Below are 14,030 nucleotides of genomic sequence, written 5' to 3'. Positions count from 1 at the left end.
TTTCTCTAGGAGCATTTCTGCTTTGCAAAATTACATCTCCACCAGGGGACTTGTTAATGTCAACGGCATTCAGTTTTCATGATCACTGCTTGAAGTGATCAGTCAGCTGTATGGATCTACAAATTGCTCCCTTGCAGCCAGCCTCTTAGCCTAATGCTCAGGCGACAGTCAGACGTAAGGATCAGACTTGAAAAGACGCCTTTGATTTTCCTTTGATGTTTCTGAGCCAAGGAAGAATTTCACACGGCCACTGGGCAGTAGGTGAAGATTGCTTCTGTTTGTGGGAAGCCAATTATGACGTGGCTGACCTGCTTTGACCTTAAGATTAGTGTCAGGACATCTGGGCTGCCCTTGTGAGGCAAAGCTGGCTCACAGAATGGGCCTAACTAGAAGCTCAGACTGGTTTGTTCGTCTGGATGCAGCAGTCATTCCAATAGTGTGATTATAATGGAGGCTGCACAAATTGATCCTGGGCAGACTCAGTCTATTTATTTGCTTGCTCTTTGGCATCATTGCCAACATGTGAGGATAAAGCAGGGTTCTCCTTTAGGATTTAATGATAACAAGCGGGAACAACTTACAAGGAGAACAGATCCTAGTTTCTAAGCCTCTCACCCAGTTAGCTTTCTCTCGCCTTTCCTTTTGTTCACTTATTCACCTCCCCCAGCATAAGAAGGATGTGGACCTGTTAGAGAGGGTTCAGAGGAGAACCATGAAGATAAGCAGGATGCGGGAGCACCTCTCCTATGAAGACAGGCTAAGAGAGTTAGGCCTGTTCAGCCTGGAAAAAGAGAAGGTTTCTGGGAGACCTTAGAGAAGCCTTCCAATACCTAAAGGGGGCCTACAAGAAATCTGGAGAGGGACTTTTTACAAGGGCATGCAGTTACAAGACAAGGGGAAATGGCTTTAAACTGAAAGAGAGTAGATTCAGGTTAGATATAAGGAATAAGTTCTTTACTGTGAGGATGGTGAGGCAGTGGCACAGGTTGCCCAGAAAAGGTGCAGCTGCTCCATCCCTGTAAGCATTGAAGGCCAAGTTGGACAGGGCTTTGAGCAATCTGGTCTAGTGGAAGGAGTCCCTGCCCACGGCAGGTGACTGGAACTAGATGATCTTAAAAGGTCCCTTCCAACCCAAACCATTCTATGATTCTTACTCCAGATCTAAAACCAACAGAAGCTTTAAAGACCCTGACAAACAACGCATTGGGAAGGAGGCTATCTGCCAGAGGCTCTCTCTAGAGTGAGGTACATATTGGGAAAGAGGTCGAGGCACAAAAACTAATCCCGGAGGAGAGGCCAGCGGGGCTCTGGGGAAGAGCCAGAACCTTTTACTTTCTACTGTCTGTTGAAGCAAATTGGAAGGAGATGGCTTTTCAACTGTGATTGCTGGCGGCAATCTGGGGGGAGAGGGATGCCGGGTGGGTTTGAGGTTGCTGCTGCCCGGGGCCGCACTGCACACAAGCTCGGGCGCGAATACTCATGCCCCTATCCCTGCCTCGCCTTGCCTTGGGGCGAACTACAAGCCCCGTCATGCCGTCGCGCAGGAGGGCGGTAGCGGCGGAGCGCGCCTGCGCTGCCAGACGTGGCAGCACCCGCAGCGGCGGTGGCGGGTCCGGCGCGGGTCCGGCGCGGCGGCGATGGCTGTGCCGGGGCAGGGCGCGGGGGCTGCGCGGCGCCGCGGGCGGCTCCTGCTGCCGCTGCTGCTGCTCGGCCTGGCGGTGAGTGGCGGGGGCGGCCGCGCCCCGGGGCGGCGGGGACGGGCGCGGGGTGTCCCTTTCCCGGGGCGGGGGAGCACGGCGGGGCCGGCGGAGTTGGGCGAAACTTGGGAGCGGGACGGGCCCTTCGGGCTGGGCGCGGCGGCTAGTCCCCGCCGTCCGCACCCACTGCCGCCCCGGGCGGGCTCGGCTCCGCACGGCACGGCATGGTTGGGCTCCGGCAGCACCCCTCTTGGGTGTTTCCCCAGCCATCAGCCCGTGTGCTGCTTTTCTGCCTCCTTCCCTCTGTCTGCTTCTCAAAATCACTCAGAGAAAACCCACTCCGGCGGGCGGCGTTGTCTCTTCGAGTGGCTGCGAGCTGGAGCCCCCGCCTCGGCCCCGGGGGCTCCGACCGATGGACGCTTCGTTCCTAAGTTTCGTGTGAGATCGGGTTCCCCTCTGCGTGGCTCTGCTGAGCAGCGCTGCCCCGCTTGGCTTTGTGCACCTGTACGCGGGCACGGCCGCCCGTGGGCATCCGGCTGACCCGCCGCCTGTGGGCAGTGCCTACCGGGGCGTCCCTCCAGTTTGGGCAGTGTGGCGTGCTCTGTCTTTGTGCGTTCCGGAGGATCTGGGTATGTTTCATTGAAATTACACGAAGTGAAACGCTCCTCGCCTCAGGGAGGCTGTGAAACTTACAGAAATATTTAAAAATCTTATTTTCCTTTTTTTTTTTTTTTAATCCGCAGAATTTAGCATTAGAAGCTCAAAATATTGACCAAGACATGCTTTAAAGCATGCTTTATTTACTTAATGCCATGAACTACAATTCTTCCTTCTGCCTGGACAAATAGAGTAAATAATTAACGAAAATCTATCTTAATGTTTTTGTGCACACGTGATGATCTGAAATGTATTGGGAATGCGTGATCTAAGTGTGCTCATCTAATTTGTACAAATCAAGTGTGGAATTCTTAATTGCCCTAATATGCTCCTGTACTAATATTAGAATTGTCATTATGGGACAGACAGAAAGCATTAGCCCTGTCTGATGGAGCCCTTTGACCCTGACAGGGCCTAGCCATTGCCTGGGAAAAAAAAAGAAATGCTGTGCAGCCCTCATGATTTTTTAGTCCTAAGCTTGGCCTGAAGTGCAGACCTCTGCTATCTGCAATTTATTTATTGTTTTCTACTGAAACAAGTCAGGCTGAACTCTTCCTAAAAAGAAAAAAAAGAGGTCTTACTGTGGTTTTTGTTTTTATCCCTACGGCTCATCTTTAATGCATGCTGTACTTAGTGATACTTGTGGTAGTGTATTCTTGGGACTAAGTATACACTGTGGACTAAGTGTAGTTACAGTGGACTGAATTTTCACTTCATTTAAAATAACTAAACACATGAAGTTATTTGTGGTGTTTCCTTCTATATCCACTGTGACTGTCAGACCTTATCTCACTGTAACATTCATTTTATGTTAATGTCAGTATTTTGCTATGATTTCTTTTGGTAGACTGATTTTTTTTTTTTTTTTTCTTTCAGCTTTCTTCATGTGAATTTCTTGTTTCCAGCTATTCTAGTTGCCCATCTTTGGACCTTTTGTGTTGCAGAGCTGGTATATTTGAGATGAGCAGAGTGGGCCTGCTGTTGTCAGTAAAATTACATGAAGCTATTATAATTTATTGACATTATTCTCTTACCATTCTTAATTTGCCCCAGTATTTTATTTGCTCTGTGATGCTGCATGCTGAGCAGATGTCTTCATTGAGCTGTTGATTCAGCTAATTCTTTCCCCTTTTCTGTGTACAAGTAGTTTAAATTATTTCTTCCAATTTGCATTATCTTGCACTTGAAGGTGCAATTTTTCATCTTGAAATATGTAGCTCAAGTATGCCAGGATTCAAAAACTAGCCTACAGCTGTGACACTGCAAAACCTGCTTTTTATTGAGTCAATGTTTGCAAAGTCGGCGAGCCTGTTAAATCAGGACATTCTCAGTGTGTAAAGTTAATGCTCAGTGTGTAAGGTAATGCCAGCTGCTTGCTAGGACAGAGGTTAATGAGAACATTGTCTTTCCTTCCCGCCTGTCCTTTTTTATGTACCCAAAAGAGACTTCTTTTCTTTCTTTTTTTTTTTTCCTGTAGTGCTGAGTGCTGACAGTGCACCTGAGACAGCAGCTAGAGTTGTGCATGCTCGATGCTCCTGAAAAATAGGGCTTATTTTTAAAGTAGGACCCAATATTGGAGGTGGCTTCTGAGAAGGGAAATCCTTATCTCTGTAAGGCTTCCTGCATTTGTAAGAGGAAAACTTCAAAGCTGGATGAAGAAAACACTTCATTATCTTCTAATAGAAGATGTTATCTTCTGTATCACTATGAATGTTACATGCACGTGAGGAAGATGCTGCAGTGATCTCTGCTTGCTGTGAAGTTTCATTTCTTGAATGAGTTGAAGAGTCATAGGGAAGCTGTGGTTTAACTTCAGAGACGCTTCCCTATTTGGTGTGTCAAGTGGTTGACTATATTTCACTTTTGAAGGACTGAATTTACTGTTAAAGGCAATGGGAAGGAGTTTCACACAGAGCTGGATTTGCATTTCTTCTGATGTATTGGGTACTGCCCTTTTCCTAGCAGAGCCCAGCCACTGCTCCCAACAGGATTTCACATCTGGGATCTGTTTGCTTTGCAAACACTGATGAATGTTATCTCAGGCCAACATGGCAAAGGTCAGTTCATCTTTTGAGTGTTTGCTCAATGACAGAGAAAGTGAGTCAATAGAGTCTGACTGACATACAGCCACTGGGAAGCAGGCTTTTTGACCTGGTGCCATTCAGACCAGTGCCTTCAAAGAAAGGCTTGAAAGGAGCACTTGAGGCTTCCACCTCCTCAAGTCCCAGTAGTGTCACAGGAATGCACCAGTGAACACTGACACGGAGCTGTGAATCCAGGCCTGTGGGGAGAGCTTGGATGTGGCTCACTGTGTTGCAGGTAGCCCTGCAGTGGGCAGCAGTGGCTTTGGTGAGTTTGCAGGCAAGGTTCAAGCACTGCTCCTCCTCTGCAGTGCTGTTTCTTGTGGTGGCATTTGGGCTTGAATTTGGGGTGCCTCTTCCCATTGAGCTACGGTTTGTACTACAGGAGCTGCTTTGGGAAGTGTTTCACTGCAGTCAGAGGAAGGGTATTGCAGAGCCAAATCTCTTGCTGTCCCCGGCATGCCATTCCTACTTTGTCCATTTCCTCTTCAAAATACAGATTTGTAAAAATTGTGACGTGGGCTGTGCTCTGTCTCTTTGGATAACCTTTCCAAATTAAACCTTGGCTTTTAAGATGGTTTTGTTACTCAACTCAATACCTTATGGAGATGGAGTGATGTTTTGAATCCATTTGCTTTGGTGTCAAAGTGCCCATTTAGTTCACAGGGCCTGGAATGTTGCCACAAGTGTGATGTGGTCATCAGAAGTGGTGTTTGTGTGTTCTGAGCAGTTGATGATGGTAGAGGTGCTTGTTCTGTTCTTGACCATTTCTTTTGCTTTTTGGTGACACAGTTCCTTAAGTTCCTTAATTTCAATAAAATGGAGATAATGAGACCCGCCTGTCTTCAGGATTGTATTTGGAGGTCTATGAACAGAAAAAAACCAATCCAATTTACAACCAGAATCACAAAGTAGCATTGCCTTAAATTTCTTGATGTGGACAGGGTCACTTTAGAAGTAAGTTGTGGTTTACCTTGATCCTGCCACCATTTCAAGGATGTGAATGGCAAAAAATTGTGATAGTAAAGCAGGTCTTAAGTTTTGGCACTTTGCTAACTGAGAGTAGCTGGTAGCATTGATAGACAATGCTGTGATTTGTGCGCCAGCAGAACACAGAACAAAAGTAATCTCATCTGTGGCTGCCTTGATGATGTCCTGTCTGATGTCTTTGGGTTTGTAGTCCTGTACCATATATGCTGGGTGACTGCACATAGACTCTTTCTTTCCCCCTCTTCTCTTTTCAGGAGATGGCACACCATGAATGTGTGGTGGTGTGCTGCCCTAGCATCAGCTGCATGCTGGCTTGCTCTGTTGCTGCCTCCCTTTTGCCTCTTCCAGGTTGCTTCCTTCCTGTGTGAATCTTACTCTAGCTATTTAAATTAAGCTTTGCCTCCTATCACCTGCAGAAAACTGTAAGGATTAATTAGTTAATATTTGTGCAATGCTTTGAAGATAACAAGTGCCATATAAAGTGCTAAGGATTTTCAGGTGTCATTTTTCACCCTTTCTTCTTTATAAGTCCCATTAATAGTTTTTTTTTTTGTCTTTTTATAGCATCTCCTGCGTGCTTCTTGAGTAGGTGATACTTCTTTAAACTTCTTCAAAACCCAGTTTTTACCAGGGGATTATGTGGTGTATGCTTTGCTTATGCTTTTGAAGTCATCCAAGTATGTTGGTTCAGAAGTGATATCTGAAATGTTTCATCAACAGCTTGTTTAATGTATATTGCACCAATGCCTGGCTTGAAGAGAGAACAAGCTTAACATTCATAGTAAGGAGAAAGTTCTTTGTCAGCATTAGTAATTGACCCTATTACAGTCAGTTGTTAATTAGTAAATTGTTGCACAGGTTTTCTTTCACTAAGCATTTGAAAACCCAGTACAATTAATTGGCTACAGAGCCTTTAAGAACAACAGTTAGTATAGACTGTTATACCTGTAGCTTGTGTTCCTTAAAAACCAGTGTTTAAGAACAATATGAACAGTAGAGTCTAGTCAAATTTTGACGTCTCCATGGTATTTTTTGCTATCTTCTATATTTGGAAAGTGAGCATAGCAAGGACTGTGTTAAGTGGAATGCCTTATTTGTAGTGTTCTTCAGCCTAAGATAATACCAAGACACTGTGGCAGGATTTTAATTTGCCTTCCTTCGTGAACAAAAGAAGATATGACACTTAACCTCTTGCAGATATGACCCACCACAATAACATGACAGCAGTACTTGCTTTTCTTTTTCCTCTCCTCTCCCCTCCCCTCCCCTCCTCTCCTCTCCTTTTGAATGGCTTGAGGTGAGAGTTAATTGATCTGAATTATATACAGTATAAGAATGCAGTTCCATGGACCTCATGGGGAATGGAGAAAAGATGTGTCCAATGGAAGTATCTGCAAATGTAAATCTGTAAGGCAAAGACATGATTTTCTACTGCTGTCAGTTTTCTGATGCAGTAGTTGTTGCTTTTCAGGCGTCTCTGCAGGAGCACTTCTCACCTGGCCATCCCATGCTGCTGTAAGCGCAGGAGTCACCACTCCACAGTGACTCTATAGATCCTTTCAAATCGATCGCAGATAATGTGCTGCAGCCTCTGTGCTGGGGGCCCTGAGCAGGTTGCAGTTTGCGAACCCCTGCAGATGTGGTTGGGAGACGATGATTTTGTGGTCTCAGTGGGATTGCAGGAGCTACTTCAGTTGTAACTTGAAAGTTTGGGACCCAAGTGCTACCCTTTCTCTTCCTCCTCTCGTTGAAATAAATTCTTGGCAGGCTTCCTTGTGGTACATTTGGTAACAGAAGTAACCTGTCTCCCCTCATCTGATTTGATTAAAATGTTTCTACAGCTATTTTGGGTATTAATCATGAATGAAAACAGGGGACTGTCCTACTTATCACTATCCACCTTAGAAGGCATTTGTTACAAATGGCTCAGTGATCAAAGCAGCACAACCCTGAATGTAAATAGCAGCAGAGGGGAGGGCTTGTGAATGAAAAGCAAGCAATTATTTCACAAGGTCAAGCGCGGTTTGTGTGATAAACAAGGAAGATAAAACATCTGCAGTCAAACTGTGATTCTTGTAAACAAGGGGGCTTTGGATTTGATCATACTGTATTTGTAAGTGAGGACAAATGGGGGAAAAGGATCTGCACATCTGTTGTGCTTGCCTGGAGATGACTTAGACCTGGCATTTTCAGTATGTGCACACTGTCTGCACCACAGGACCTGACAGTGCCACTGGCAGATCTGCAGGTTTACAAACCTTCATCACCGCAGCAAAGAGATGTTCCTTCAAATCCACCTTCTGAAGTTAAGTGCATGCTCCACCACAGGGTTAATTTTGGGAACTTGAGGAGAAAAGGGAAGGTGAGATCTGGTCTTGTTCTTGGGATTTCTTGCCTGTTCCCTCTCCCCTGCCCCCCATTTTAATGTAACACAAGAGACCTCTTTTTAAAACGTGAACTACTCCCCTCCTGAAGAAATTAATTATGAAATTAAATGCAGTCATCTCTGTTACTGCTTGGTATTTTGAGGCAGGTTTGCTCTTCAGCTAGCTTCCCATAAAATGTCTTGTCAGACACAATCTGTTTCATATGTACAGGGTCGCTCATTGATCATATTTATAGTGGGTTGAATGCTGTTGTCCCCAGATGAGAATGACATCAGTGGGTGGTTAAGCTAGGACACAAATCAATGTCTTGCTGAAAAATGGGCTTTTGAAATTGTGGTCGGGTGTAAGACTGCATCCTTGCCAAGCAGCAGTTGTGCTAGAATTGGTTGTTCGCGTCAGCCCCAGCTATTCTTGAAGAAGTGTGCAAAATGTCTGCCTAATTATACATGTAAGTGTTAGTGTGTGCATAAAAAATGTATGTTGACATATAGATTCAGGCACCTAAGCACTGTTTCAGCCATGTGTCCATTTCCATTTTTTTTAATGCATAACTTGTGTCCAGGGAAATACATTTTTTATGCTCTTGAGCTGGAAATAAGAGAAATAGGAAATAGTTTTTCTGTCCAGTGTACTTTGATAGTTCCTCCTTATTTAATTTTGATTTGTATTTTCTTCTTTTAAAACCATGTGTTTTCATTGCCTTTGATTTAAAATAAATAAATAATTCTCCACACAGGCTGCTTATCCTTAGCAAAAGACCATGCTGTCATGAAGCTTTTGTGGGGAGCAACTCATAAATTGAACTGGGTTCTGTGAGAACAGCAGTTGAGCATTTATCATGTTTAACTTGAATAATAAATGTAAAATATGAAAATACATGCATGTGGCTTCTTGAAAGATATTCCCGTTTTTCATTCTGAAATGAGATTCAGAAAATAGTAAAATCTTGAGAAATAAACTCTGCTCTCTCAGATCCTTCATGATTTTGAGGAAACATGGCCTACGGGGTGACCCCATTTTTCAATAATGTCAGTACTTGAAGTATAATTAGCAAATAGTTATTTGCCTTTAACTCTTTCCGTCTAGGTTTCTGAAAGCTCAGATGTTTCTTGGGTACCAATTCTAAGGGAGTGGGGTTCTGGAGTGTGTCACTGCTCTTTCACACTTTTGTATGTTAAAGATCCTTGGAGCTCTGCAAGGAATTGCTGGGAAGTGGGGAAGAGAAAGGAAAATTAAACATTTCTGACTGATTGCATTTCTTCCACCTAGCTTGCAAGATTATATATTTAAATACATCCTTTGATTTAAAGAGCAGAAGCAGAGCTGGAGAATGTGTTTTTGTACCTTGTACTTGAGTAACAGTGACTGTCAGCAGTTTCGAATTGACTGTCTTGAGGGTTTGGGCTCACTTATGTTTTACTTGAGAATCCTTCATGCGTCTAGATCAGACACTATAGTCACGTGACTGATGTGCGACCTACACCATAAAAAATTCTGTGAAAATAAATTCAGATTGAGATCTTGAGCTGGGTGAAATCTGCAGACTGGAAGTGCTACCAGATTTGCATTTCGTAGTCTGCCGCTTGTAATCTGCCTTTTTCCGAAGGTCTTCACCAAAGTTTCCTGTGTCTGAGGGCACCAGGTGATTCTTACGTTGGTTCCAGCTCACTGAGCCAGCTATGGATGAAGACCCATTGTGCTAGGCACTGTGCATACACAGCCTACAATAAAATAGACCTTCCCTCAGTTTTACTGAACTTTCTGGTTAGAATAACTGTCCCATGGCAGGAGAGGCACAGATGTTGCATGTGTTGGTCCTAATGCCTTCTAAGTTTAACAGGTACCAAGGTAGGCAGCTTCTTCAGAAAAATGTTTGCAGTATTTCTTGACTTTTCAGCAGTGGTTCTGAATAGTTTTTAAAGCTTCGGCATGCTCAAGTGACAAGAGAGTTTAGCTTGTTTCTTATTTATAGAGTTCCATATGTGTGAATGTAGCACTTCCTGATGCATATGAAAAGAGGCTTCGTGCCCAGGAGGGACTGTCACCTTTCTTGACCTCTTCTTTTTTTAATATGAGCTCATCTCCTCTTGTGCCCTGGATTTAAACAGGAAGCCGCCTGCTTGATTGGGCAGTGCCTGGCTGATGAGCTCTCCTGCAAAATGTCTGGAATAAATCTACCTGAGTCATATCTCACAATTAAAGTCATATAGCACAGTACATGCAAATGAGCCTCATCTTTGCTGCCGCTATGCCTGTGGGCTGTGTAGGAATATGAGCCTAGTTTTCCATGAAGAAGAGCGTGTAGCTGTTTTCATAGGATTCTCTTTCCCCATCCTCTTAATTTCATGCTGTTGCCAGAACTGTAGCTGCTGGCACGGTCATCATAGCGTTATCTCTGATGCAGGACAAAGCAGCCACATGGCTAAGACTGGCATTGGGTGAAAATGACTGCTTGCCATCACTTGCCTTCAGTGCAGCTGGTAGTAAAGGTGGAGGTTCTTTGGGAGGTTTAAGGGTAAACCGGCCTCTCATTTCTTCCTGGGTAGGGTCTTCGTTAATTTCAGCAGGAAAAAGCTGGAGAGAGTGAAATTATTTAGCTCTTACCAGTTTGCAAACATCATGTAGCGTAAATGCATGTTGGGAGGTGGTGAACATTTCTGCTCAGCTGATAATCTCCCAGTATTACTACGGCTGCCTTAGATGTGCAGGCAGAGTGTTTCTGTCCAACTCAATGCTTTCAGCTTGGACCTTTAGGGTGTTACAACCAGAAAAGGCTGCAACATTAATCTTAATTAAAGGGAGGTGATGATTTATTCTGTAGGGCTTACCGGTACACTAGTATGCACAATACCTTTCCCTGTGGGTTTTGGTTTAAACCATAGGATCAAAGAGAGCTGCTGTAGTAAAACAGCAGGAAAATGAGTAACGTGTACTGATTTGATACCTGGGAAGGAATTGGACAAAGTAGCAGTGGTTATATGCAATGTATGTGCTTCTCCCTCCAAGCATCTCTTCGTTCACCAGCACAGTGAGTTTTCTTTAGTGTCAATACTGACAAGCCAGTAGTTAAAGCTGTCACCATTTCCAGAATCCAGTTTTTCAAGAAGTTTATAGCTCTGCCATTATAAAGAGGAAAAAAAAGGGGGGGGGAGAGGAGAGAGAGAGAAAATTCACTGAAAATGGCTAAGCAGCCTTTCCACCTGGAAATGGCGTAAAGTACATGTACTTAAGAGCTATCAGTACTTTAAACAAAATTCATAATACCATTTGTTGTCAGGTTGAAAGTGGCCTTTGTGCCTTTTTTAGTCCAATTATTTATTTTTGCCAGTGATTTCGTAGACTGGAATATCTTTGATTGAGCCCAGTTTTCTAAACTAAAGAAGTAACCTGTAATTTCACTTTCCCCATCTGTGTTCAATCTTAGTTTCAGAATAGTTTAGTTTTAGTCTTTTGTAACTTGAGACATAAATAAGCCTTTAAGACACTTGCAGGGTTACAAAAAGTTGAGGTGAGGGAAATGTTTTTGGAAAAAAAAAAAAAGAACAAACCCCCAAAACCTAGGTTTAAAGAGATCTGCTCACAAGTTGGTGTTAGATTAATCCTTCCTCTGCCAGCTTCTGATTGCGTTGAGTTTTGAGCAGGAATTTGCGTGTCTGTGTCACCTCACTTAGCACTACTGTATTCGTCTGCTTTGATTGGCAACACTGTGTATTCGTCTCAGGAAATACATGAATGATTTACATACATCAGCCTGAGGTAGGAAGGCTGAGCTGTGGACACCTGGATTTAGAAGAATGCAAGTCTATTGGTCGAATTAAAGTATCAAGGACATTTATGCTGAAGGTAGGGGCTGACTTGCAAATGTGCTTTTTCCCTTCTCACAGTTAGACCATCTGGTCAGTGGGGCTCAGTGGTGAGAATCCTGCCTGCAGAGTGGGATAATTTCTTCGTTCTGTGCCTAGGCAGCCTGTCATGCTTTTATATTTGATGTTATAGGTGTATCTTGTAGCAACTTTAAATTCCCGAACATGTCCTGGGGTTGTTTTGAGGATGACCTCCGTTTCAGCTCAGCTTCTTCCTCTGCCTCATGTGTCCCAAAACTCCCTTTCCCTTTTCCACATGTAAAAACTCATAGCACTTACGAAGTGTATTTTGGAGGTGCAGGTTTTGTTTCTGTGTTTGCAAATAGCTGAATTTGTAATGACATGTAGTGCCTGGGGCTACGTGTTCTGACATTGACTGACTTAGTGCCTTGTTTTGTATGCTGCAGTCTGTAATGCATGGGATGCAAGAACAACAGTCTCTTACTTTTCACATTCACTCTGGACACATTTTCCAGCCCAGTTGGAGTGAGTCATGATCAAAATTAGTTCTGTAATTAAGAAAACATTGAATCTCTTGTGTGTGTTAGGCAAATGAGCTAAAGCTTTTAGCCAAGCAATTAAGTGTTAAGGTTTTACTGTAAGGTGAATGTAAACTAGATAATTTCTCCAGCTAAGCTTCCCATAATTATTTCATTAGTATGAATTCAGTACAGTGCAGAAGGGAGACAGCATAGCTTGATGGTTAAGATTATTATTATTATTATTGAGGATTATTGCAGTACAAATTAGCAATAGAGGCTTCAGACAAGGTTATGGTCATATTTTGGTGGTTTTACTTCATGGTAGGATAAAAGACCGCTCTGGAGCGGTCATGATTTAAATAGACTAAAAGATGCAACAACAAAAAAAATGTCTTTGTATAGGTACAGAATTGAGATGCAAAGAGATTGAATGCTGTGCCTTCTGTGTGGCCAGTAGAAGCCAAATTTGATCTTGCGGCAAAGGCACTTGTGCATATGTGTGTAGTACAGTATCACCTCTGGGAAACATAAGCCCTGTTCCACTTCAGAAAGGTGAGTGGGAGAGGGTTGTGGTTAGCCCTGTAGTATGGGTGCTAGATTACCTGCAAATTACGTTATCGTTTCCTTCATCTGCTCTGTGTCAGTGTGGGTTAGTTATTTTAACTTCATGGCTCTTGCTGTCTTCTGTGGGATGTCAAAGTACTGGATTGAGTTTGCAGTGTATTCTGAGATCTAGGGATAAGAGTGCTCTCCAAGTGGCAATCTGCTGCTTCTTTTACTACAGTATATTAAATGTACATAAGAATTTTTGTCTGATTATCTGCCTAGGGAACAAATGTTTAAAGGGGGAGGCTTCTTAACTAAAACCATATTTCTTGATGTTGTGTTTATCTCATCTTTCCACTTAAGGATGCTTGCTGGGAGTGGTATTGTTCCAGTTTCAGTAGGTCATGTCTATAGCTTTTTTATTTCTTTGGGTTTTGCTGATGAAATTGATATGATAGTTTATTTAAGGCAGCGTGTCTCAAGATTATGGAAAAAGGTCAAGGCAATTTCAAAAGCAGTTTGTCTTTGTATTTTGTTTCTCAGCATGGAAGCTGTTATTGATGTTTCTGGCTTTGTGTTTCTGTAGGCATTTTTGCCAGCATTTGTGTACTCGTTGAAGGTGTCTCCCCTCATAGAAAAAATAAGTGACCACAAGGATTTTAAGAAGCTTCTCAGGACACGGAATAACATACTGGTGCTGTATTCCAAATCTGGTAAGTCCTCTTTTTGTGTTTCACAGCTCTGTGTGCCCAGCAGGGTGTGTGCATTTGAACATCTGTGTACATGCTCTAGATGACTAAACTCTTTGCCCTTACTTGCTCTGTGTTCAGTATTGCCTTATGTGACTTCAGGGTGCTTCTGTGTGACTACAAGGGCTTCTTGAGGGCTGGTGTCTTTGTTCTAGCTCAGAGTTTCTGGATGTTTCAAGGTTGGCGATGTCTTGATCTGGACTTCTAATTGGTCTATCACATTGGCAAAAATATACTTTATTCTGGCTTTGTGTCCAAAACTGGGAGCTCATAACAGCTCTCAGTCAGAGTTTTCTGGTGTGTTTATCACAGTAGTTCACAAGTTTCAATTTCCTGGTGACGCTGAAAGACTTAATGAAGAGTTATAGTACTGAAATCAATCCATCTTTGCTTCTGACAGCTTTGAGTGTCCCATGGTTGTATTTCAACTTTATTAACAAAATATAAAAATAAAAAATGAGCTGCTTTTGTAGGAGGGAGAAATGGCTCATTTCATGTTATGCTACTGTCATGCTACAGTCCTCTCTCTTTCAGGATCTTTTCTGGCTGTTCACTCTTCCTTACCTGCCTGTTTGCTC

The 14,030-nt window shown here is 43.3% G+C and overlaps 1 protein-coding gene across 2 annotated transcripts in view; it reads left to right on the top strand.

Moving 5' to 3' along the window:
- The first annotated feature begins 1,565 nt into the window (after positions 1-1,565).
- PDIA5 (protein disulfide isomerase family A member 5) overlaps positions 1,566-14,030 on the top strand; it is a 104,191-nt gene continuing 91,726 nt past the window's right edge. For both annotated transcript variants that reach the window (XR_009962449.1, XM_062607083.1), the window contains exons 1-2: positions 1,566-1,718; positions 13,290-13,416. Coding sequence is in view for 1 of the 2 variants with exons in the window: in XM_062607083.1 (XP_062463067.1) it covers positions 1,638-1,718; positions 13,290-13,416 (208 nt within the window). In the remaining variant the exon portion in view is untranslated. The remainder of the gene's footprint in view (positions 1,719-13,289; positions 13,417-14,030) is intronic.

Source organism: Pezoporus occidentalis, unplaced genomic scaffold (genome assembly GCF_034315485.1).
Source record: "Pezoporus occidentalis ecotype Australia unplaced genomic scaffold, CSIRO_AGI_Poc_V1 ctg12, whole genome shotgun sequence".
Taxonomy (NCBI): domain Eukaryota; kingdom Metazoa; phylum Chordata; class Aves; order Psittaciformes; family Psittacidae; genus Pezoporus; species Pezoporus occidentalis.
Note: the sequence above shows the minus strand (reverse complement) of the source record. Positions and strands in the feature narration are given on the sequence as shown.